Raw genomic sequence first — 24,395 nt, 5'->3', positions numbered from 1 at the left:
TAGGATTCAGTAAATATACATTCAAAGGCTTTTTGCAGAAACCTCAGCAGAACTTAGTCTTCTTTTCCTTCTTTACCTTTTCTTCTCTTTCTTCTTCTTTCTTCCCTCCTGTGTCGATCTGAGTCCAAAAGTCTACACATATTTCCAACTCAAAATCCTCAACATACCAGTTCACTACCTACGGTCTATAAGCACTACGCTGTACCATCAGCCCGAATGAGTGAAAACTGTTGTTGTTCCATAAAAACAAGGAGAGAAAGACAAAAACATACAACAGAAGGGATTCGCTGGTGGTCACCCACCCAACTACTAACCTCCCGGCGTGTGGCTTGAGTACGGCTGAGCGGACGGGAAGCCCTATTTTCCACACCCTGTGGTCGTATGTGCTTGTGCACGCCCTGAAGAGAGTCAAGTAGCTCTATTCCCATATTTCCGGCGCATAGTGCCCTAAGCACTTGCCCAAGAAAATCAATTGATGGAAATGGAGAATTGTTCAGCCGGCGATGTCGATAAATAAGCATTGAGCATGGCGTCTGTGGTTTCGGACGTTCTGTGGGGAGAAGAATCAGGACAAAGGAGATAAAATGCCTCACTTGATGGGTTGTGTTCACATCCGTAGGGTCACTCCCAAGACTCGTATTGATTTCCGTCACCGGTCATGCCCACTCTTATGTTCCGCAAGATCAACCCTAATTACGAACGGGTGCACCTTGGTTCGGGTAGCCTGGCCGCAAATCAAAAATGTCGATACACCATGACTTAGTACCAGCAAAGTCCCGAGTTGGCCGTATTCGAGATCTGAAATCTATGGTCCATGTGAATATTCTACTGAAAAAAAAGATTCAGCGACGGAAGTCCCATCCGCATGACATATAGACCCCGCCATGCACGCCAGCAGGGAAGCTTTGACATGTCCTTACCATGTTCTTAACATTTCCGCCAGAACAAATGCACTTCACGCTACCACGATGAGCGGAGAACTCGTTTTCATCACCGGAGGCAGCGGCCACGTCGGGTTTCGCGTGCTCGTGCGCGCGCTCGAGGCCGGCTACCGCGTGCGGGCCGCGGTGCGGAGCCCCGACAAGGCCCAGCAGATCCTGGCCACGCCCTCAATTCAGGCGCTCAAACCCGACGACGACCGGCTGTCGTTCGTGCAGGTGCCGGATCTGACCGTCGAGGGGGCCTACGACCAGGCGATCCAAGGCGCGCACTATGCCATCCACGTGGCCTCGCCGATTCCGCAACAAACTCAGCTGAATAACCTCGAACAGGGCACTGCCAATAGTGCCCGACTGGTCGAGCATTTTATAGGCCCGGCGGTCTGCGGTACCCTGGGGCTGTTGACAGCCGCGCTTAAGGCCGGCACCGTCCGGCGCGTCGTGATCACTTCGTCTGGCGCGGCGATCGTGCCGTGGTCGTTTGTGATTTCTGGCGGCGGCGCTGACAGGGTGTTCGATGCCAACAGTCGCGTCCCAACCCTCCCCGCGGGGCACGAGTACAGCTCGGCCTTCGAGGCCTATGCAGCGAGTAAAGTGGCGGCCTTGAACGAAGCAGAGCAGTGGCTGGCGACGACCCGGCCGTCCTTCGACGTGGTGCGTCTGTTCCCCGGCTTTGTGATCGGACGCGATGAACTTGCCTCTACACCGGCTGATCTGATGCGGGGATCCAACCAGGAAGTTCTAGGCCCGGTAGCCTACGGGGCCAAGGACAGATGCACCCCCAATTCCGCCGTTCATGTGGACGATGTCGCCGACGCCCACGTCCGCTGCCTCGATCCCACCGTCCCGGGAAATCAGGGCTTCATACTCTCATCAGGAGGGGTGCAGGGAACCGAATGGCAGGACAGTCTGGAGATCACCGCGCGCAGGTTTCGAGATGAGGTGGAGTTTGGCCTGTTGCCCAATCACGGGCAGATCCAGTCGATTCCCATTCCTTTGGACACACGCACGACGGAGAATGTGCTGGGGATCAAGTTCCGCTCGTTCGAAGAGCAGGTCGTGAATATCGTATCCTATTATCTTCAGCTGGCGGCAGTCTGACCATTGTCCATCGTCTGTAAGTCAGTCTGAGGTGTCTATACTGTAGTTGCACCGGTTAGAAAGTCACCACATGTATAGAAGATAATCCGCCCTCCAGCATCCTGTTTCCCGGCCCAGCGCGCCACACTGATCGTGATTCACGTTCGTCCCCTTTATGCAATCACCATTTGCACCTGTTCATCCTCATATCCTTTTCCCAGGCTATATTTTTCGCGTCAATAGCTCGTCCATCAATCTCTCCCTGACGATTCTTTAAGCCCGATGCCCGCTACGTGAACCATGAACTCCTGCAAAACCAAATATTGGTCATCTTTGTACACAGCATTGAGCAGAGAGGGTTGAAATTCAAATCTAAGTGATGCTTTGTCTACTACCAATTAGAGAGCACGTGAGTACATGTAACCCTGAGTGCATCCGAATCTCCCAAGGGAAACACACTGTCAGCAAATTTCAAGTCTGCCCTTCAACAGGTTATTGCCATGGACGGAGTAATGTTCCACGAACAAACAGACTCGTTGAAGTCACAAAGAGGACAGCGCGGAACCATATAGCAGGAAGACAATCCAGCTTTTTAAACACACCACAAAATTTTCAGAACTTTAGAACTGTCTATCGGGTAGCAATGATAGTAACCGTCCTAAATAAAGCAAGAAGTATCCAAAGCAAAGCCAGAGAGCAACTACAGCCGTCTCCCAACGCTCATCTGACCAACAGCAATAGCCATAAATTCTCCCCTCTCTTCTCGACATGGAGAACATCAATGCTTACATTCCACAATGTTGTAACGCCGTGTCCCACGTAACCCAAAGCAATAGGCCAGCATAAGGCGCTGCATATAATCTGTGCACCCGTCCAGGCCATCGGCAAAGGCGATGCGCGTCGGCTCCCAGCTCTCCTCTCGTTCCACCGCAAACCCGCGAGCGCGCTCGCAACACGCGCAGGCGGACGTACAGTGTCCCTTCTTCAAGCGGGCCGCGCTTCTCGGCTTGGTACAGCAGCCGCACATGCGCGCGCAGCATCCGTCGCGACCGACGCAGTCCTCCTTGAGTAGCGGGGCCATGTGCCAGCGCGTGCTGGCTCGGTTGGCCTTCAGCGCGCGCAGCAGGGGACCCTCTGGAAACTGACGCAGGACCGCGTGCGTCCTGCGCGTCAAGCGCCAGATCGTCTCGTTCAGGGTCCGCAGCTCGGCCTCGGTGGTCTGGATGCGAGAGCGGATCTTCTCCGAGGTGGTGGCGTCCGCGGGCTCGAAGATCGCTGGAAGTTTCTTTTTGGCGGAGAGGGTCTCGAGCTCGGTCTGGAGAGCCGCCTCGCGCTGGATGGCGAAGTTTAGGTCGATGTCGTTGCGGATTAGCGCTTCCATGTGGCCCAGCTGCTTTGCTTCACCCTGGAAATGCAGTCGCGCCCGGGCTTTCTGGGCGCCCTCGAAATCTCCGACATGTTCGTGGAATTCCTCATCCTTCAGGGTCAGCCATGCTGTTAGTGACTTTGGTAGGATTCTCCACGGCATGGTGGATATATGATGTGTCGTGAGTGAGGAAGGGCTGAAAGTTGATCTGAACTTTAGTGGCAGCTCAAGGTTGGAGGAACAACAGATTGTGGAAATGGTGGGATGAAACGACAGATGAAAGCCTGTGTGGCATTGCTTTGTCTCGGTAAGTCCTACATCATCACGGCGAAGCCCGTAAGCCCGTTGAAGTCCGTTATGATGACGACAACATCCGGATGGAATGTCCCTAACCTCTGCCCCTTATATATAGCGTTCGTCTTCTCTCACGCTGGCACATCTACTTTGGTCGATCTCTTCCAAGAGTGTGCCAATCACCAAGTTCTTTCTTCTCCAACATAGCCACAAAAGAAACCTAGAGTATACCGTCGCTGCCACCAGCATCCGACACCGAAAACAAAGCCAGACACAAGTACTGCTAGTTTCTTCAAGTCCCGAGTCTGGCTCGAGAGAATATGGAGCAACAATCAGTCGTGTCCGCAACTCGAAACCTGCAAGACTTGATCAGGCGACGCAGCGCTATCAACGAAAGGATAGCGTCGGAAATGCAACGAGCAGGCACCCAAATAGAAAGTCTCAAAGAAGGGTTGGGGTCCGTTGAAGCACAGCACAGACAGGTGCTCAGCCTCGATAACCAGATTCGCCGGAAGGAGGAGCAGCGAGACCGTGAAGTGTCGGGGTGTATCTCTCTTCTGGCCCTCACGAATCGTGACCTGCAACGCAGTTTTGGGATCTCGATTTGCGATGATGGTTATGATTGGCTGGTACTCTCAGATGGCGTTTTCCCAGCACCAGGTAGGTGGTTTCCTCTCGGGGATTTGCATTCGAGATTTTTCTCCCACGGGGGGTTCGTTCGTGTCCAGTTAGGAGATATGGAGTTAATTGATGGGTATGACAGCACATCTCAAACATGAAATCTGGGAACTCCTGGATGAATACGGCATTTCGGACGATGGTGAGGCCAGCCCGCTCGGTCATATCCTTCTACGAGTCGCCCACGAAGTGAACACCGTCCAGGGGTCCAAGACTGGCATGATCAATTTAGCGCACAAGACGGACCTCCTGCATACCTTTGCACAACACAACTTGACTCTGGCGGGCCGGGTGGACTACACTCTTTGGTACCGCGAGCCGGGACTCGCTCGCATCCACTTGGTAGTGGTCGAGGCCGATTCCGCCAAGGACGACGAGCAGGCAGAGACGCGGGCTATGGCTTCCATGCGTACGTATTTTCCTAGATGAGAGACAATTAGGTCTTTCTGTGGCATGGAGGAACAAAGAAAAAGCCCCGTTCTAACGTGCCGGGATGTCAACCGTCTAGTCATGGTTCAAGGATCCCGTTGGCAGGCCTGCGACATGCTGGCCGTGGTCTACGGTCTGGTCCACAATGAAGACCACTATAGCTTTACGTTTCTTCGCCTGGACGCGACGAGGAAGGTAAGATTGCGAAGTCGAAGATCTGCACCAGAGAACTCCCTGCGCTGACCATTATAGGTTCAACGCGTGACCGCATGGTGGGAGTCCTTTCGGCCAACCCAGGACTCCAGGATCACATCAATCCTGTGGAATATCTTCGGGGAAGCGCGCATGTATGATGATAGCGCGGTGGATCCAGACTATGAGGATAGTTTCCGGGTCCCCAACTCTGAGGGATCTTCTACTTGCACTGGGGGGGATGAGGAAGACTTGACCTTAATTGACTGCTGATAGTGGGTTCTGCCGGATTGTGTGGCTGACATTCGTGTTTTTGGTTTTATCGCTAGTCGGGCACGAGCTTTCAATTTTGTAAATTGATTTGAAGTTATAATTTTTGGTCTCTGCTTCTGCTTCTTCTTCTTCTTCTTCTTCTTCTTCTTCTTCTTTCATTTTGGAGTTTTCTTTCTGTGTAGAATAAAGCGGTCCATGAAGCACTTCTCCCGGCAAGACTGCCTGGCGTCTGAGAGCAAGAGCAATGTTGTGATATCCTAAGGGTCTCTTCGGTTCGGATTCTCGAGCGATGGAGACACCAATGGCCGGCAATTGAGGATCATATGAAGGGAAGTAGATGTCCTCTGATTGCTGTGTTGCTATAGAAATTTTCCAAGCGCGATGATCTCGCACCAAGGATACATTATGTCATGGTGTCTTCTGTATAACCTCTTGGCATTGGTGCAAAAGCCACATCCCTTGCCTAAGACAAGCCAACATTGCATTTATTTCACATGAATCGTTGGTCTTCGAGAGACTGGGGCAGTGTGATGTTACACAGTCATGCAGAGCTGCTCAATCCCTTCCTTCTTCTGTTTGGTGGCCATGATAACGTTGCACCTTTCATGTACATCCACGTCATTTAGCCTACTATGAATGGACTTAAAGTTTTTTTTTTTTTTTTTTGTTTTTTGCCACCAGACGTATGCTCTGCCCCAGTCTGAATACAAATACGTCAATGCTCTCCTTTGTTAATGCGGATTGCATCTAAGATCTCCTCCCCACACACACGCTGTCTCCGCGAAGAAGTCCTCCCAGCGCCACGCCCTTACCAGCCCCCACCCATCCTCTAAGACTGACCCACACAATGAAGATCTCCATCAGCCTTATCGCGACTCTGGCAAACACAGCATCAGCCGTTCTCGTAACGTACTACCAAATCCAGCCCGCAGGCACCACCGACACGCTGCATGCAACCGGAGAACTCCGCTTCTACCAAGCCAACGACTACCTCAACGTGTGGGCCATCAGCGCTGCCGACGGCGGCGCCATAATCAAGAACGCCTTTACCAATATCAATCCTTATGTCAGTTGCGATGACACAGCGTGCCAGTCTGTCGCCCAGCAGCCGACACCCTTCACGTTCGAGGACGCCGGCGCGGGAGCATTCAGGGTCCGCAACCCTGCGGATGGACTGGTCTGGATCGCCGCCGACTCCACCATCAAACCTGCCCCGGTCGATGGCAGTCCGGCGCAGAAGTTTGTGTTTCAGCCGGTGCAGATGACGCTGCCTTCTTAGTAAATGGGATGGTGCGTACTGTATGGTAAGTTCTATGGCTTGTTGTTCCCTCTCTCCCTCGGCCACTGATATTTGTGTGGAAGTGTTTAAGGGTGGTGCGTTGGACCTATCACATTATAGGGGTCAAGTTGAGTTGATGACGGGGAAAAGCGTTGCATGAATAAATACGTCGAAAAAAAAGAAAAAAGAGAGAAAGGGCATTGGGTGTTTTCCATGTTTTTGAGGAGCTTTGGTGGTTATCACTGAGCAGATTGATAGTTTTACGAGCCTTGCATGTAGCTTTTATTCCGTCATGACATAAGTTCGCTAATCACGGCCGTATTGACTCTCAAGGGACAATGACATCCGTTGAATAGGATATATTCTTCTCGATATATAGGTATTGATGCTTCGAAGACTTTGTACATCATACTTGCGTTGTAAACCGTTTGCCGCGGATTTAGCTTGGATGACAAGGAAGAGATCCAGGACATGTCCGTGGGTTAAGGCCGATTGAAATGTTGATGCAACCCTACAGAGGTCTACGCCCTGCGAAAATCGATCTCCACCGGACTATCTTCTGCCCCCGGAGCATGAAACATGGCCAACGCATACATCGCCTTGAATCCTTCTGTTTCCAAGATTCTGGAAGACTCCCAGCGGCAGGATCAGTGGAAGTGCTCCACAATCCTGCACGCTAGTTTTAGACTTAACATCCCGCGGTGATGCTAATCCTACGATGGGCCGTTATCGTTCATCATTCCCAAGGGCTGACCCGTGACGGGGTTCGACAGCAGCGTCTGAGCGAGACCATGGAAATGGCCAGCCGGCGGGATGCCGAACCCGGGATTTGTTCGGCTTGCAACCCTCAATGAGGCGATCGGGCCGAGTGAGCGGCAGAAGAGATAAGAGAGAAAAAAAAAAAAAAAAAAAGGAAAAAAAACTGTGATGTGGCGTAGCTTGAATCCTGCCACTTACAATTTACAGTTAAAACGTGGCTGCCACTATTCTCTAGCTTAAATTCACGAAGATAGTGCTTGTTCTTCCATACCTCTGACGTAGTGCAGGGAGTTATTTGGTAGTCTCTCCACAAGTCATTAAAAAGATGCACTCAACGTCAAAACTCTTCGTAATCACTCATGGAATAATGTTTCCAGAAGAGACATAACCAGAAGTTATGAGGTTCATAGACAGCCAACAGAGCCAACACATCCCACCGGGCGGAGAGTTTATCCAAATCCCACCGACGGACACATTCTCGGAGACTTCTCCCGACTGGTTGTTCCGCCGAGGACGGACAGTTTGCCCTCTGACTGCGTGGGAAAAAAAAAAAAGAAAAAAAATCTCTATCAGAGACAAGAAAAGAAAGCAGTTGCTGATGAATGGCTGCCCCACCAGCCTGCAACCCCTGCCAAACCGAGTCCCCCGATTCGATGCCCAGCTTGCCCGTTGGACCCACCGCTTCCCGATAGCCATTCTTCTATAAAACATCCGACTGCCACTTTTCTGAGGGGAAAGGTGGTTACTACAGTCTCATACTCAAACTCGTCTGCATTTTTTGTATTCTGTACACATTCTGCAAAATGTCCTCCTTCACCTACGACGTCTTCCGTGGCTCCGCCGAGGGCAAGATTGTGCCTGCCCAGACGACCAGCGAGCTCGGTCACGGCGAGGTCTTCATCGAGACCACCCACTCCGGTCTCTGCGGCACCGATGAGCACTACCTCAAGGCCGACCAGGTGCTGGGCCACGAGGGTGTGGGTATTGTCAAGGCCGTTGGGCCCGGTGTTACCGATGTGAAGGTTGGCGCGCGTGTCGGATTCGGATATACGCACAGCGTCTGCGCCAACTGCGATAACTGCGTTACTGGTATGCTCCCTCATGCTTACCAACATATGTGCCCTATCCCACCTCAAAACAAGATTCTAACCACGGCAAACACAGGATGGGACCAGTACTGCCGCAACCAGAAGCAATACGGCTTCCACGACCTCCACAACGGCACCTTCAGCTACGGCGCCATCTGGGACGCCAAGTGCGTCTACCCGATCCCCGAGGGGTATGACTCCATCAACGCCGCCCCCTTGATGTGCGCCGGCGCCACCGTCTGGACCGTGCTGTCCGAGTACGGCATCAAGGCCACCGACCGCGTCGCCGTCATGGGCATTGGCGGCCTGGGCCACATCGCCATCAAGCTGGCCGCCGCCATGGGCTGCCACGTGGTCGTGCTCTCCAGCTCCGAGGGCAAGCGCCAGGAGGCGATGGAGTTCGGCGCCTCCGAGTACCACGTCTTCCGGTCCGGTGGGGCCGTGCCCGAGGGCTTCAAGCCCGTCAACCACCTGCTGCTGTGCGGTAGCGGATCGGTGGATTATCCTTCGTACGTTGGCTTCCCCTCTCGAGTGATCTGCCTCAATGAACCATCCCACTAACTGTATCCGCTAGTCTCATCCCCCTCATGGCCACCCACGGCGCCATCTACCCGCTGACCGTCGCCTTCGAGCCCGCCCGCGTCCCCATGCTCGACCTCGTCTGGCGCGGCGTCCGCATCCAGGGCTCCCTCGTCGCCTCTCGCAACAGCATCCGCTCCCTGCTCGAGTTCGCCGCCCGCAAGAACATCACGCCCACCATCATGACCTTCCCCCTCACCAAGGACGGCATCGAGGAGGCCATGGAGACCCTCCGCCAGGGCAAGATGCGCTACCGCGGTGTGTTGGTTAAGCCTTGAGGTCGAGTTCGGCACCTAGCAGGGAGTTTTGCTTGCCTAATCCAGGCAGTTGTATGACGATGATGATGTGCATATTTGTGGCGTTGGGGTGCGGGTCATAGATCTATAGATTCTGTTTTTGTGGGTGGCTCAATTTGATGATGTCGGTGCTTGTTGGGCTACCGGGCTTAACTGTGATTTGTCTTCTGGCTTCTTGGAGGGTGTAGTGTCGCGGTCGTGGTCGAGTCGAGGGGATGTGCTCGGTTGAGTTTCTGTATGGATTAAGACCCGCGTGGGTTAATGTATGGAGATTGTGTCAGAGAACGTCGCCTCGGATTAAGATCAGTCATTTGGTTAGGCTCTTTGCCGGGGGGGTGAAACTCATGACGGTTGGCTGAGTAAAGTACAGTCCTAGTCAAGGTATTGAGATGGGCACGAGAACGATCGCAGGCAGAAGTCAATCTGGGGCTTCATGAGGAGGTTGAATGTGTGGAGCATGGCATTTGAGGAAGGCTGGCTATTTATTATGACCGTTTGTCATGAGAATGGTTATGGTTCTGGTAGTGGGAAGTGCGGAAAGTATAGGTTATTGCTGGTGTTGGCACAATCGGGTAATGTGCAATGTATTAGCCACGGCCTCGCCTATCTCATACTAGCCATAACTGCATGGCGACCGGGTAATCAAGACAATCTAGGACCATCCAGAAAACGTAAACTGTAGAGTACGAGAGACACAACTGGAAAGAAGCCCGAGCACCCACTCAAGCCGTCATTCGCACCCGCCGCACTGCTTTATCAAGCGTTCACGCAATTAGAAGTCAAGCCCAGTCGTTGCACCCGCATTAGCTCCAGAGAACACTTGTAATATTTCTATCGTGTTTGTGTTCAAGGCGCCGATCCGGCCATCAGAATTTCCGCCGTCCGTCCTAGAGAAGTGCCCTCATCGTCGATCTCCTCCAACTCCCGATCGCTGACCTCCCGCGGTCCAATGCCGGCCAGGCCCCACACTGCTGGGCGTCGGCGCGCGAGCAGCTGCGCCGCCGTCCGCTCATCAGAATGCAAGTGTCCTCCTGACTTCCGGAGCAGCAGCACATGCTCGGACAGTCCAGCGTTGGCCGCCAGGAACAGCGGCGTGCGGCCGTTGCGGTTCCGGATGTGTACTGAGCCACCCTGGAGCAGGAGGTATCGGAGGATCTCGACAGATGGTGAGGTTGCCGCCAGATGCTGCCAGTAGAGTCAGTATTTGCCCAAGTGGGTAGTAGAAATAATGATAGATGGGGCGACTTACGATCGGAGTGTTGCCTGAGTAGTCGGCATCGTTGAGCAGCCAGTGATGCTCTCTGGCCACGATCTCCTTCACCCGGTCGATATCCCCTTGGGCAACCGCATAACCCAGCACGGTCAGAGACTGCACGCGCTCCGGAAGAGCACCGTCTGGGTGACGGAACACAGGTTGCGATACCTCAGTCAATTCTCCGCGCAATGAGACGGACATGTTCTTCGCGACCCATTCGGGGGTGGAATCGGGCAAGGCCAGGAGATACGCCAGCTTCGTCAACGCCGCTTCCGTAGTCAGGTCGAGTCCTGCGACCACACCTGCGCGTGACAGGCTCATACCCGGAGCATAGACGGGGCTGACACTTCCCGTGAGACCTGGTTCATTCATGTTAGATTCAGATGTTGGCACGGCGGTTGTAGACCAAGCGAGACTCACATTGAGTGACATTTACAATGACAATCCCTCTCTTAATAGCATCAGCCAAGACGTTCGTCATGGCATTGTCTTGTCCACTGGGCGCATTTCCAGCACCAAAGGTCTCTAGGACCAACCCACGGAGCCCGTCGAGCTTCAGCACAGCATCCACCATCTCCGGCTTGATGCCTGGGAAGATCCGCAGGCAGGCGACGTGCGTGGTGTCGAGGTTAGTCTGAATGCTGAAATGGTCCAGGCTTTTGGGACGGTTTACCAGCTCCCAGTCAACATTTGTGCGCATCGACGTCGTGACTGCCAACGGGGGGCAATTCGGAGAGTTGAAGGCGGCGAAGTCACTGGCAGCCACCTTGCACGATCGGTTGCCGCGGAACAGGCGATTGTTGAAATACAGACAGACTTCGGGAATCATGAAGTGGCCCGCCACAACGAGTGATCCGAGAAGGTTGTCCGTGGCGTCATTCTGTAGCTCGAGCATGGGGGCCTGGGCTCCCGTGAGGACGACCGGCTTTCCGAGGTTCTGTAACATGAAGCTGAGCGCCGAGCACGTATACGCCAGGCTGTCTGTGCCGTGCAGCACAACGAATCCGTCGAAGCGCGTGTAATTCCGCTCGATGGTACGGGCGATTTCGGCCCAACCCTTCGCATCGATCGAACTACTATCCAGCAGTTCCTCGAATTCGAACACGGTGTATCGCACTCGCCGCCCGTATGCGGTGACGGGGGTGCGCAGACTCGGGTGGCCCTTCACCTCTTTCTCGGCGTTCACCACCACGTCCATCATGCTCGGGTGCGAGGCATCATTGAAGGTCGGGACTCGAGCGAGACACTGTTCCTGGAAGCCTCGGGCAGGTACGAACCCAGACGGGGATTGTCGCATACAGATGGTACCTCCGGTCATGATGATGAGGACGCGCGACTCGGGGACGGAATCCTCGGGCTGCTGCTCGGCCAGTTCCGGCAGCGCGCCGTTCAAGGACACCATGTTGGTCAGCTCTGATGTCGATCGCATTTTTTGTTATCGGATCGTGTTGTTTTGTTTCAAGCCAGAGCTGCCGTGGAGAGTGGAAGGAGGGAAAAAAGTAAGGACCGCGGGGAGGGGCAACAGAAAATAAGAATGCGGGGCCTTCCCCTTCAGGCAGGTTTGTGTTTTTGGGGTGAAGCTCAAAGTTACTTTTCTAAACTGTATCGAAAAAAAGGCCAGGCCTCCAACCCTGGCACTTTATTTCTTGTTGGGGTCACAGGCAGGTGGTTTTGGGCAAGTTTGCCCCAATTGGAGAAGGCCCAGCAAACCTGTTAATCCTGTGAAGGAAATGATCATTTGACTTTGTACATACAGTACAGTACTGTACCCAAGCCTGGTTTTTGGCTTATTCTACCCGGTCTCTTTATGACGTACCGTCTAGGGGCAATATCTTGAGAATCTAGCGTGTATGTAGTACAGCAAATGCTAACAGACATTGATCCCATGCTGTTCTAGAGTGAAACAAAATTTTTGGAGTAGGTTTGGACTACATCTCCGATTTCCGGCCGTCGGATTACGTACTGCTTTCTACTCAAGGAGCACGTGATAGTAAAGGGCAGAATAGCTTGTTAGACCGCCTCCACTACCGCCCCAACCGGCAGAACCTAGCGAGCCTCGCAATAATTTTGGGATTGAACAGTCCCCAAAAAACAATCCAGGAAACTGTTTAATCTAGGCGGTGGCAGAAATATCCGGAGCTACTAAGCCTCCGCTGCACCACCACACTAGCCGGCAGATGCAAACAATGCAATATCACGCCAGGCAATCGACCATCTTCATCATCAACATGATTGTCAGGTCTTCCCACTGCAATCCACTCCTAAATACCCACACCTGAGAAGCTTCTTGAAGCTGACAGAGCAGACTTGTTCCCGCTGGGACGTTCAGAAAACTCGATTTGCAAGACATTTCCAAACGCAAACCACGAATGCAGTTTCATATGGCGGCGTCATGGACGCGTTTCAGAGCTATTTCTGTACAATCCTACTTCGCTAAAGCTGCCCTCCTTCGGTCTGTCACCGACAGCAAACTACTGTACGCATGATGAACTATTTCCGAAGTCACTGTGCTACAAATGGAACAATCGGTGGAATAGGAGCTCTCCACTTGTCGGGAGTGGCCGCGTGTGCAATCCTCCTGTTGCGGGCATGGCATGCTATCGGTAGCAACACGCCCTATCAGCGTTGATGATGCCTTCATTGCTGACGAGGCCTCGATTGACCATCGCATAGCGCAGTCTTAGCCATCGACTCGAGTAGGCGAAGGAGGAACGACTGTTAGCAGGATCGGGATAAAAGGGTGCTTGCCAGCAGCGGCTTGACCCGACCGGCGGGTCGAACCGCCTGTCGCACTCCTCCATCTGGGCGCTTCCATCCGAATGCCCACCGCCGCAACCAGAGATACTGTCTTTTCTCATGAGCCCATGTTATCATATTTCGGTGGATCTGTCCGGCAAATACATTCGCCGAATTATTATATATGCTGTCGAGCCCTCTGCAATGATTCCCATGGGTTTGTTAAGTATGAGCTAGCCTCTCCACTGCTCCTCGCCACGTGTGGTCAAGCAGTACGAGATTCTTTCTTATAGAGTGTACTGTACCTTGGATCCGTCTTGACGAAGGTCCCCTCCCTCAACGCTCCACTTGGTTATCTTGCTCATCTCCACCTTTTCCTCAATTCTTTGACGAAGCCGGAGTCGGCTGGGTCGGACAGGCAAACCTCCACGAACTTATGGTAGTGCACAAAATCCTCGCATCCCTGGGCAAGATGGGCCAACTCCATGACTCCTCGAGTGGCTCGAATGTCCCCTTCCCGCAGCGTCCCGTAATCATCCTTGGAGCTGGAATCATCGGTTGCGCCACGGCGAGACTGCTCTTGCAAAATGGTTTCCGGGTAGTCTTGGTGGCAGAATATCTCCCCGGCGATCAAAGCATATGGTATGCATCCGCCTGGGCGGGTGCAGCATGGCACGCAGCAGGGGGCATCAGTCCCGAATATCGATACATCCAAGCCGTCACTCACCGCCATTTGCTTCGAATGGCACAGGAAGAACCGGACTCGGGCGTTTGCATCGTCGACTCATATGAATACCTGGAACAACCTCCTTCGGAGAACTCATCAGCATGGGGGAAGACTGTGCTCTCCAAGGTAGGATAGATATCACTTAGCATACCCCAACAATTGCTTTCGCTGACCCCGCGTCAGTGGCGTGATCTGCAACCAGGAGAATATCCTTCCGAGTTCAGCTGTGGCTGGCGCTATGAGACTCTTGTGACCGATCCGACGATCCACATGCCCTATCTGGGTAAGAAAATCACCGAGCTGGGCGGCCAGTTCATCCGCAAGCGAGTTGAGTCTCTTGAGGAGCTGCATCATATGTTCCCCGAGTCCAGCATTTTCATCAATGCCAGTGGGATTGGGAGCCAGACCCTCAAGGATGTCCGGGACGATCGGTGCTTCCCTGAACGAGGCCAAAACGTCTTCTACAAGACGGACAACTGCCGGACCATGTACTTCCGGAACGGGCAGGAATATACCTATGTCATCCCTCGCCCGACGTCGCACGGCGTGGTCCTCGGCGGCGTGAAACAAGCAGATAGCCTGTAAGCATGGTTCGATGTTCGGTCTGCGAAACTAGAATGCTGACTCTTTGCAGCTCGCCCGAGGTCGATCTGGAAATTGCTCGAGATGAGATTGCGCGGGCGCATCGACTCGCGCCAGACATTGTCCCAGAGTCGCCCTCGGAGGAGGCTCTCAGCTATATTGTCGGAATCCGACCGTCGCGACGAGGAGGTTTCCGCCTGGATTCTGAACGGCATGGGAATCGGGTGGTTCTGTCAGCCTATGGCTTTGCGGGTGGTGGCTATGCCTTCTCGTACGGCATCGCTGATGCACTGGTTAAGATGGTAGAAAGTGCCGAGAAGGATCAGGTCTTACTTGGATGATCGCCGTCTTATCGGCAGATGATTGTTAATGCCCGCACCGTTTGTTTCTTAGCGCGATATGTTGTTCTTCTAAGACCCAGAATTGATTGAAGTGTGGAGTGCACCGGATGGCACCACTGAGACAAAGCAATCAGAAATTTGCACCTCCTGAAGAATAATTTAAGGATGAAGAACGACCCTGCAACTAGGGCTAATCTCTGGACGGAATGTCTTACGTCTCTCAGACTGTCATTATCTTGATTATATTGACTTAATTTCGGATGGAATCATGTAGAAAGGTAAGCACCGAGTTTTTTTTTTTTTTTTTTTTTCTCCTAGACGCTGCGCCTCTTGTGTTCTGTGTGTGTGTGTAGGTAAGGTAACTACTAAGTAGTTGGCGTGATAGCACTAGACCAGGTTCCTTTTGGCCCCCTTAATCGGATTTGGTATCAGACAGAGACTCTAAGCCCAAATGAGTATCAATCTTCCGGACCGTGGAGCGGGCGGGCTAATCACCTCCACCGGTCCCATCCATTCCATCCATTCCATCAATTCCAATCCACACTTCTGCCGTTCTAGGGCTGACGGGCCGGTCGGGGCTGGGATGCTGGGAGGCAATGCAAATGGCGCAAACGCGTCAGCGCAGCCGTAACAAACAACTTGGAAGCAGTTGTGCATCACGTGCCCTCCCCCAGGCGGCAGCTAAGTTACTGTAGTGAAGTTCACTGCGGCATTCCCTCCCTCCCCTTCCCGCCCTGTCATCCAATGCATCCACTCAATTCCTCCTCCTTCTTTTCAATAATCCTTCTCCCCCTCCTCATTTCTCCCTGTCTTTGAATCTCCCTTTCTTCCTCATCATCATCTTCTTCTTTTTCCCTATCTCATCCCATTCTTATTTCTCTTTTCTCTGCACTTCTCCCTCCTCTTTGAGGCCAGCTTCGACTCATGACACCCTCCGTGTCACCACATCCTTTCTAATCCTCCCACTCTCGTCTACACAAACACCCCCCACAATTTCCCAAACTCATTTCCTATCATCATAGGAGTTTCTCAGCATGCGGTGGCGGCTGCCTGGCGCCCAGTCGACCCTTCCTTCCAGTGTCGCACTTCTCCTGCTTCCTGTTCTTGTTACTCCGCAGCAGTGGCAACAACAACAACAACAGCAACGACATTCTCAACAGCAATATGACCTTCCTTCCACCGTTTCCGTCCTGCAACAATCCCACGGACCTTCAGCGGGAAGCAATCCTTCATACGTCTCGGATGTGAAGTCCAACGATGTGAGCGCCCTTGCAACCATGGCTCTGGCGGGCTCTAGCCGCGCCGTTCGAGCCCCTCCTGCCCAAGTCAGCAGCAGCTCTTCCGCTGGTCTGGCTCCGCAGCTTCACGCGCGGTCCTTGCAGGACTGGAAGGTTGAGGACTTTGTCCTTCTGGCGACCGTCGACGGTTCTATTCACGCTCGTGACCGCAAAACCGGTGCGGCTCGGTGGGCCTTGGAGGTCCCCAGCAGTCCTACCGTCGAAAGCATCTACCATCGATCGAACCGCTCGAGCTTTGATCGACAACAACCGGAGGACGATTTTATCTGGATAGTGGAGCCGAGTCAAGGCGGTAGCCTCTACATCTACAGCCCTGGCCCGGATGCAGGATTACAAAAGCTCGGGTTGACGGTGAAGGAACTTGTGGATGAGACTCCTTATTCCGGGGACGACCCCGCCGTCACTTACACGGCACGGAAGGAGACAACTCTGTACACCATCGATGCACGATCGGGGACTATTCTCCGGGTGTTCAGCTCCCGCGGTCCGGTCTCATCGGGCCAGGAATGTCGAAAGGTTGATGGTCTGGATGGGGATGCAGAGGAGTGCGAGACCCCTTCTGGCACCTTGGTGCTTGGTCGGATAGAATACACGGTAGCGATACAAAACACAGAGACGGGGGATCCCATCTGCACGTTGAAATACTCCGAGTGGACGGCCAACAATCGTGATATCGACCTCCAGAGCCAGTATGTGAGCACAATGGACCAAAGCTTCATTTACAGTATGCATGATGGCGTGGTCTTGGGATTCGATCATTCTGAGATGGATCGCCCCCGCTACACTCAACGTTTCTCGAGTCCCGTCATCCGAGTCTTCGACGTTGCTCGTCCGGTCGGCAGTGACTCGCCTGATCAGCCCACGCCGCTAGTTCTTCTCTCGCAACCTTCACAACCCCCTGATCCTGACTATGGATCGATTGATGATCGCGATTCACGCGTCTTTATCGATTGCACAGAGGCTGGTGGCTGGTATGCGATGTCCGAGGAGACGTACCCCCTCGTGACTGGGAGAGCCAAGATGGCACAATGTTACAAGAAAGATTATCTCCGTCACGGGCAGCCGTTGACGAGTTTGACCACCAGTCAGCAGCAGGATGCCTTGGCCGGCGTACACTCCCTCCATGCTCCTCGTGTCATTCGCCGCCACATCCCAAGCATCTCGGGGCCTTCGTCTGCAGACTTCTCCAACGATACCCCTCCTCGAGGGATCGTCCACAGTTCCTCCGAAATAGCCTTGCCCCCTGCTCTTCGGCACAGTACCATCATCCGCAAGGGCTGGGATAATGCGGTCGACATCTTCGTCACGCTTCTGTTGCTGTTCTTCGGTACCTTCATCTGGTTCAATTCGCATCATATCCAGGAACTGGCCAAACAGAAGTTGGATCTGAAGAACATCATTGTGTCGTATGGGCAGCCATCGCTCTCGACCCCATCGACGCCAGTCATCGATGGTCCTCACATCAAGCGAGAGGTTGACGAAGCCGGGTCACCAGAGGTCATGGTTGACGTGAGCGTCTCCGAAGAGCAACAGTCCGCCGGTGATATGACCCCCAAGCCCAAGAAAACCGTCAGCACCTTGGCGCCTGATACAACTCCTCGAGTACGCATTCGCGAGCCATCTCAGGGACCCGACGCTGATGACGATGTCGAAGACTTCAACCTTCAGGAATCTGAAAAAGGTGACGGAGAGAAGCCGAAGAAAAAGGCGCGCCGTGGACGCCGTGGTGGAAAGAATCACAGACGTGGCAAGAAGCCCACTGAAGGCGAGGCCAATGAGCAGGCAGATCGCGTTGTCGAGGAAGTGAACAATTTCCAGCCCCAGTCACGCCTGGAACCTGACATCCAACTGACTCGGACTGTGTCGAACGAGATTGTTCAAATGGATGGCGTACTCCAGATTGGTCGTCTGAAAGTCTTCACCGATGTGGTGCTAGGACATGGAAGCCATGGCACTGTCGTTTACCGGGGATCATTCGATGGCCGAGATGTAGCTGTGAAGCGTATGTTGGTCGAATTCTACGACATTGCATCGCATGAAGTCAGTCTGTTGCAGGAAAGTGATGACCACGGTAATGTCATTCGGTACTACTGTCGGGAACAGGCAGCCGGGTTCCTCTACATTGCCCTGGAGCTCTGCCCAGCCTCGCTGCAGGATGTGGTCGAACGTCCCGGTGACTTTCCCCAGTTGGTTCAAGGTGGCATGGACATGCCCGACGTTTTGCGCCAGATCATCGCGGGTGTTCGGTACCTTCATTCTCTCAAGATCGTTCATCGGGATCTAAAACCGCAAAACATCTTGGCCGCCATGCCTCGCGGTCGCACGGGCCTGGGCTCGCTGCGGTTGCTTATCTCCGATTTTGGCTTGTGTAAGAAATTGGAGGATAACCAAAGCTCATTCCGCGCGACTACCGCACATGCGGCAGGTACCTCTGGCTGGCGAGCACCGGAACTGTTGATGGATGAGGACATGACCCCGGCCATGATGAGCACCGAGTCTCAGCACACTGAATCTTCCGAGCCCGCTGTAGTCGATCCTCAAACGAACCGGCGAGCGACCCGGGCTATCGACATCTTCTCCTTGGGCTGCGTCTTCTATTACGTCTTGACCAGGGGCTGCCATCCGTTTGACAAGAATGGGAAATTCATGCGGGAGGCCAATATCGTCAAAGGCAATTACAATCTGGATGAGCTTCAGCGGCTAGGGGAATATGCCTTCGAGGCAGAAGACCTGATCCAATCGATGTTGGCCCTGGACCCACGCAAACGGTAAGTCACAGTTCCTTGATTCTTTCTCCACTGCTAGCACATCTAATCCTGTTCCAGACCCGACGCGAGCGCCGTTCTGACTCATCCGTTCTTCTGGCCACCCTCCGATCGCCTCAGCTTCCTGTGCGACGTCTCGGATCATTTCGAGTTCGAGCCACGTGACCCTCCGTCCGATGCCCTTCTTTGTCTGGAGTCCGTCGCCTCGCGTGTGATGGGTCCAGACATGGACTTTCTACGCCTGTTACCCCGCGATTTCAAGGAAAACCTGGGCAAGCAGCGTAAATATACTGGGTCTAAGGTTCTCGATCTTCTGCGGGCCCTGCGCAACAAGCGCAACCACTACAACGACATGCCCGAACACCTGAAGGCGCACATTGGTGGGCTACCGGAAGGTTACTTGAACTTCTGGACTGTGCGATTCCCCAGTTTACTGATGAGCTGTCACTCGGTTATCGTGGAGCTGAAGTTGACTCGGATTGACCGGTTCAAGCGATACTTCACCCCGGTGGAGTAAAAGTGCAGCTTTGTGCATATGGGTCCTAGAAGTTCGAGTACATATTTTGGAAATAGTTGATTAAAAGTATTTGGAATATATTTCTCTTGGTTTGGAAGGTCTTGACTACTTACAGCGCCTTACGATTCTATTGTGGGAGCGCGTTGAACCGTGTGGACTAATTGCATAGAGCGTTTGTCGAAGAAATTGCTCTTTTAGTAGTGTGATTTGGGAAGCAAGCCGACTCCCGCCAGATTGCTGTCGCATGCCCAAGAGCGCGGCTGATGTGAGTCATTTTATTGATTCCGAAGCACGCGGCGGAGAGGCGGGACTGCTCGCGTGAGACCAAGCACTTTCACATGCCATTTCTCCGGTGCTCCGCAGGCCTCACAGCTCCGCTTGACAAGATCCTCCGTCACGCAGCCGAAAAGGGTGGCATGCATCAGAGGACATTCATCTCCGGGTCTGCCCCTGCCGCACCCCGCAGTCTCGGGTAGACCAGCTGTACGGTACATTGATACCTGTACTTGGATCTAGGTGGCGATTGCCAGAAATCATGTGACCTTCGATGCCACGCTCCCTCTTAAGGTATTTAAGAGACTTCAATATGATGCCTATCCCAGCGTCCAATCCCGGCCAGGCGCACCCCAAAGCCGTAATGCTTGTCGATCAATTCCTGCCGCGCCTCCCGTGTAGGAGCCTCTAGGAACATCGCCGGCGTCGCCCACAGCCGGGTCATGATCCGCGGATTGGCGCCCGCATCGCGCAGGAGCTGCATCATTCTCTCGTTGTTTTTCATGATCGCCTGCATCAAGGAGGTCTGGCCGCTGGGGTGCAAGGTAAGATCAGGATTGACACGCGGATCGGATTATTTCCACGCATCCATTCTCAGCTGCGAGGCTGATCACCGGCCGCTCTTTATCGCGAGACTTGACATTGCGGTCAGCCCCAGCCTGAAGGGCCTTGCAGGCTGTGGAATAGCGGTTGTTGTGAACCCCGTATAGCAAGGCGGCGGTTGCATCACGCCGGTACAGACACGGGGCAAGCCATTTGTAGGTTCGGGGATTGGTTCGAATGAATGCTGCGAGGTCGGCTTGCGTCTCAATATATGATTCCACCTGCAGAAAGAGTTCGTTGGGAAGCGTGTTCAGAGACATTGTGCTTTGACCATAGGAAGCATAGTATATGTCTGCCGAGCTCACTTGCAATTCTGGTACGATGGAGCGGGCTTCCAAGGGCAGGATGGTTTCTCAGTGGAAGTCTGACGAACGTGTAGCTATGCCAGCATAGGGTCGAATTGGTAACAGTGTGTGGTCTCCATCCAGGCTGTGTTGTTGCGTTGAAAAGATCATCTCTGGGCCCAGCAACGGCAGAATGTCCCCAGGTATACCATACCGCCTTAGCATTGAATCTATTGCGTGCGTAGCCCCAATATCAGTGATCGCTGTCGTTGTCTTCACTAGCCCATTGGCCAAGTAAATCTGATCTCAGTTTATCTCAAGCCATAATTGAACCTCTCTCCTTGTCTTTCACCACTTGTTTGCGCCTTTTGAGGCACTCCCGTGCATGTTAAAAGTGAGTACCTCACCACGAATGTGAAAGACAAACATGAGTCAGAGGGCAAAGGGCTACTGGGCGATGAGACTCCATTCGGAGTGGTATATTTATACTTGTTTATACCACTCAAGACTACTACCTTATATATAAAACATACAATACTTTTCTATTTGATTCCCACTGTTGCTAGCCTGGATCCGATGAGGTATTTTTTCCGGGATTCATCACGAACTAAGCAAGTACCTCAGTGGATCTCATCAAACGATGTCGTGGACGTCGTGGAATCACGGGAGGAAGCTCCTTGAATACCCGAACATGCAGGCAGTCGATGTCGATCTGGACGAGTCAGGAGGATCTGGGCTGGACCGAGGTTAATTGCTCGTATTGATGCCTGCAGCTTCGGGCTGCAGTACGCGTATGGTATGGTAAGCTGATACCCTCCCCCCGGAAGCACATGCATCGACGTCATGGACTCCCCTGTACTCCGTATACTCTTTCTTCCTCTCTCACCATCAAATTGAACAAGACAGTTTTCAGAAAACAACAACTCGGGTCAATTCTTGCATTGTTCAATCCTCTCTTTAGGTCATCCTTGATCTCCTCTACCATGTCAGAATCCAAACCCACGCTGTCCGACCCAAATGCGCCAAGGACCATCCATCGCCGCGGCGTGGCGACCGACTCATCGCCCCGGAAATGCCTCAGGCCCGGGGAAAGGTGGAGGGTCTCCCCTTAGACCGAGGATCTTCAGCAGAACGTGATCCTCTCTCCCGAACCTCATCCACCAACCACTCAGCTTGCCCCTTGGCTCCGACCATGGCCTGTGAATCTGGGACACGGTTAACCTAATTCACCTTCCCCCAGTTTTCGAGACATGCCGGGTGCGTCTGCTCGACCACCCTTTTTGTCCCGCTGATCCGAACGTTTACCGACGACTGGCCCAAAGTCAATGACTCTGACGCACCGACTATGGCGCGTGTGCATCTGCTGGTCTTTAAATATCGACCCTTTGGCTCGTGATTGCCAGGGAGGATTGAAGCTCGTTTGTTCCAGTACTTTAACTCTTCTCTTACCCTCCGGTTGCGTCTTCTCCTCCGGACTCTCCCCTCCAATTTGACTTTCATTCTTCTTGCTTGTCTTACTCTCCCTGGTCACGGTGCTTATAGATCGGTAGACTGGCTATACTGCATACACTGCCTCAGCTTGCTTCCTGATTCCCTCCTGTTGCCCTCGCACCGCCCCTCCCATCTCACACATCATGGGTCTACACGAAGACGAAGACCAGAAGTATCTGGAAGACATCCAAGCCGTCAACGCTTGGTGGAAGGATTCCCGATGGAGACATACCAAGCGCCCTTTCACTGCTGAGCAGATTGTGGCGAAGCGCGGAAACCTGACGATTGACTACCCATCCAATGTGCAAGCCAAGAAGCTCTGGAAGATCTTGGAGAGCAACTTTGAGGTTAGTAGGTCCCTCTGGAAGAGTGGAAGTGAAATGAAGCCAGAGCTAACCATTCTCTTCATGCTTGCAGAAAAAAGTGGCCAGTTTCACCTACGGCTGTCTCGACCCCACGATGGTCACCCAGATGGCCAAATACCTCGATACCGTCTACGTATCGGGCTGGCAAAGCTCTTCCACTGCCTCTTCCACCGATGAGCCCTCACCGGACTTGGCTGATTATCCTATGGTAGGCTTGGGACCTTTGGAGTTGGCTTGTTCCCGATGCTGACATGAGATCCTAGAACACCGTTCCCAACAAAGTCAACCACCTCTTCATGGCTCAATTGTTCCACGACCGGAAACAACGCGAGGAGCGCATCACCACCCCCAAGGACCAGCGCCACAAGGTGGCTAATATCGACTACCTGCGGCCCATCATCGCGGATGCCGATACCGGTCATGGTGGTTTGACTGCGGTGATGAAGCTGACCAAGCTGTTCGTCGAACGGGGTGCGGCTGGTATCCATATCGAAGACCAGGCGCCAGGCACCAAGAAGTGTGGCCACATGGCTGGTAAGGTGTTGGTGCCTATCAGCGAGCACATCAACCGCTTGGTTGCCATTCGTGCGCAGGCCGATATCATGGGTACGTATCAATCCTGCGTCTCCGAGAGAGTTGGACTAACAGCGAACAATGCAGGCACGGATCTCCTGGCCATTGCCCGAACGGACTCCGAGGCCGCCACTCTCATCACATCCACCATTGACTACCGGGATCACGGCTTCATTATCGGCTCCACCAACCCCAAGCTGCAGCCTCTCAACGACTTGATGGTCGCTGCCGAGCAAGCGGGCAAGTCGGGCAATGACCTGCAGGCGATTGAGGACCAATGGACCGCTCAAGCTGGCTTGAAGCTGTTCGACGAGGCCGTCCTCGACGCCATCCACCAGGGCTCGCACAACAACAAGCAAGCCGTGGCCGAGGACTACCTGCGCAAGGTCAAGGGCAAGAGCAATAGCGAGGCCCGCGCCCTCGCCAAGAGCATCACCGGCGTCGACATCCACTGGGACTGGGATGCGCCGCGGACCCGCGAGGGCTTCTACCGGTACAAGGGCGGCACCCAGTGTGCGGTCAACCGGGCGGTCGCCTACGCCCCGTTCGCGGATCTCATCTGGATGGAGAGCAAGCTTCCGGACTACGCGCAGGCGAAGGAGTTCGCCGATGGGGTGCACGCCGTGTGGCCCGAACAGAAGTACGTTGTCCTTTACCGACATTCTTTCTTGATGATCGAGAGGTGTGCTAACGATGAAACTGTCTAGACTCGCATACAACCTCTCCCCCTCGTTCAACTGGAAGAAGGCGATGCCCCGCGACGAGCAGGAGACCTACATCAAGCGCCTGGGGGCCCTGGGATACTGCTGGCAGTTCATCACCCTGGCCGGGCTGCACACCACGGCGCTGATAACGGACCAGTTCGCCAAGGCGTACGCTCAGCATGGCATGCGCGCGTACGGCGAGCTGGTGCAGGAGCCCGAGATCGAGCAGGGCGTCGACGTGGTGACGCATCAAAAGTGGAGCGGTGCCAATTATATTGATAATATGCTGAAGATGGTGACGGGCGGTATCAGCAGCACTGCGGCGATGGGTAAGGGTGTGACGGAGGATCAGTTCAAGCATTGAGGGGATGGAGTTGTGTAATGGATGGTGAGATTGAGTCTTACAAGAGTTGTAGATACCTTTTGGCAGTTCATAGTTTCAAGCATTTATATATCTTGACTGAGATCTTTTGCACTGTAGTCTTAAGGTGTCATGTAACTGATTATATCTAAGGCATACAGTATAATAGAATCACTTTCAGTTATCAAAATTATAAACCCTCTTAACACAAATGACTTCTCTCATTGCGTGACAACTAATACACCATCTCAATGGTATAGACCCCTTCA

At 53.5% G+C, this 24,395-nt stretch overlaps 10 protein-coding genes across 10 annotated transcripts; 7 read left to right on the top strand and 3 right to left on the bottom strand.

Moving 5' to 3' along the window:
- Positions 1 to 968: 968 nt before the first annotated feature.
- On the top strand, positions 969 to 2,039 carry BO86DRAFT_375790 (NAD(P)-binding protein; the record flags this gene model as incomplete). The annotated part of the gene is made up of 1 exon (XM_025670497.1): positions 969 to 2,039. The coding sequence occupies one exon, from the start codon at positions 969 to 971 to the stop codon at positions 2,037 to 2,039; it is 1,071 nt and encodes a 356-aa protein (XP_025532177.1).
- Positions 2,040 to 2,796: 757 nt separating this feature from the next.
- BO86DRAFT_395720 (uncharacterized protein) lies at positions 2,797 to 3,546 on the bottom strand (the record flags this gene model as incomplete). Its single annotated transcript, XM_025673350.1, has 1 exon — positions 2,797 to 3,546. The coding sequence occupies one exon, from the start codon at positions 3,544 to 3,546 to the stop codon at positions 2,797 to 2,799; it is 750 nt and encodes a 249-aa protein (XP_025532176.1).
- Positions 3,547 to 3,998: 452 nt separating this feature from the next.
- BO86DRAFT_395719 (uncharacterized protein) lies at positions 3,999 to 5,250 on the top strand (the record flags this gene model as incomplete). The annotated part of the gene is made up of 4 exons (XM_025673349.1): positions 3,999 to 4,338; positions 4,442 to 4,765; positions 4,865 to 4,980; positions 5,038 to 5,250. The coding sequence occupies 4 exons, from the start codon at positions 3,999 to 4,001 to the stop codon at positions 5,248 to 5,250; spliced, it is 993 nt and encodes a 330-aa protein (XP_025532175.1).
- Positions 5,251 to 6,038: 788 nt separating this feature from the next.
- On the top strand, positions 6,039 to 6,803 carry BO86DRAFT_141383 (RICIN domain-containing protein). The gene is made up of 2 exons (XM_025666206.1): positions 6,039 to 6,554; positions 6,621 to 6,803. Exon 1 carries the CDS (start codon positions 6,098 to 6,100, stop codon positions 6,527 to 6,529), a length of 432 nt encoding a protein of 143 aa, XP_025532174.1. The 5' UTR covers positions 6,039 to 6,097; the 3' UTR covers positions 6,530 to 6,554; positions 6,621 to 6,803.
- Positions 6,804 to 8,026: 1,223 nt separating this feature from the next.
- Positions 8,027 to 9,391, top strand: BO86DRAFT_353928 (NAD(P)-dependent alcohol dehydrogenase). Its single transcript, XM_025669551.1, has 3 exons — positions 8,027 to 8,377; positions 8,453 to 8,885; positions 8,951 to 9,391. The coding sequence occupies exons 1-3, from the start codon at positions 8,092 to 8,094 to the stop codon at positions 9,231 to 9,233; spliced, it is 1,002 nt and encodes a 333-aa protein (XP_025532173.1). The 5' UTR covers positions 8,027 to 8,091; the 3' UTR covers positions 9,234 to 9,391.
- Positions 9,392 to 9,821: 430 nt separating this feature from the next.
- On the bottom strand, positions 9,822 to 12,056 carry BO86DRAFT_453311 (putative lysophospholipase). The gene is made up of 3 exons (XM_025676982.1): positions 10,927 to 12,056; positions 10,501 to 10,865; positions 9,822 to 10,436 (listed from the first exon to the last, which is right to left on the bottom strand). The coding sequence occupies exons 1-3, from the start codon at positions 11,933 to 11,935 to the stop codon at positions 10,098 to 10,100; spliced, it is 1,713 nt and encodes a 570-aa protein (XP_025532172.1). The 5' UTR covers positions 11,936 to 12,056; the 3' UTR covers positions 9,822 to 10,097.
- A 1,658-nt stretch (positions 12,057 to 13,714) lies between these two features.
- On the top strand, positions 13,715 to 14,892 carry BO86DRAFT_302993 (FAD-dependent oxidoreductase; the record flags this gene model as incomplete). Its single annotated transcript, XM_025667558.1, has 3 exons — positions 13,715 to 14,095; positions 14,153 to 14,550; positions 14,604 to 14,892. 3 exons carry the CDS (start codon positions 13,715 to 13,717, stop codon positions 14,890 to 14,892), a joined length of 1,068 nt encoding a protein of 355 aa, XP_025532171.1.
- Positions 14,893 to 15,817: 925 nt separating this feature from the next.
- ireA (bifunctional endoribonuclease/protein kinase IRE1) lies at positions 15,818 to 19,884 on the top strand. The gene is made up of 2 exons (XM_025666204.1): positions 15,818 to 18,958; positions 19,016 to 19,884. Exons 1-2 carry the CDS (start codon positions 15,927 to 15,929, stop codon positions 19,470 to 19,472), a joined length of 3,489 nt encoding a protein of 1,162 aa, XP_025532170.1. The 5' UTR covers positions 15,818 to 15,926; the 3' UTR covers positions 19,473 to 19,884.
- A 159-nt stretch (positions 19,885 to 20,043) lies between these two features.
- Positions 20,044 to 20,608, bottom strand: BO86DRAFT_395713 (uncharacterized protein; the record flags this gene model as incomplete). Its single annotated transcript, XM_025673348.1, has 2 exons — positions 20,044 to 20,271; positions 20,360 to 20,608. 2 exons carry the CDS (start codon positions 20,606 to 20,608, stop codon positions 20,044 to 20,046), a joined length of 477 nt encoding a protein of 158 aa, XP_025532169.1.
- A 1,358-nt stretch (positions 20,609 to 21,966) lies between these two features.
- On the top strand, positions 21,967 to 24,231 carry BO86DRAFT_141316 (isocitrate lyase 1). Its single transcript, XM_025666203.1, has 5 exons — positions 21,967 to 22,470; positions 22,541 to 22,696; positions 22,752 to 23,094; positions 23,149 to 23,701; positions 23,769 to 24,231. The coding sequence occupies exons 1-5, from the start codon at positions 22,267 to 22,269 to the stop codon at positions 24,127 to 24,129; spliced, it is 1,617 nt and encodes a 538-aa protein (XP_025532168.1). The 5' UTR covers positions 21,967 to 22,266; the 3' UTR covers positions 24,130 to 24,231.
- Positions 24,232 to 24,395: the final 164 nt, after the last annotated feature.

The sequence above is a fragment of the Aspergillus japonicus genome (assembly GCF_003184785.1).
Source record: "Aspergillus japonicus CBS 114.51 unplaced genomic scaffold BO86scaffold_4, whole genome shotgun sequence".
NCBI lineage: Eukaryota > Fungi > Ascomycota > Eurotiomycetes > Eurotiales > Aspergillaceae > Aspergillus > Aspergillus japonicus.
Note: the sequence above shows the minus strand (reverse complement) of the source record. Positions and strands in the feature narration are given on the sequence as shown.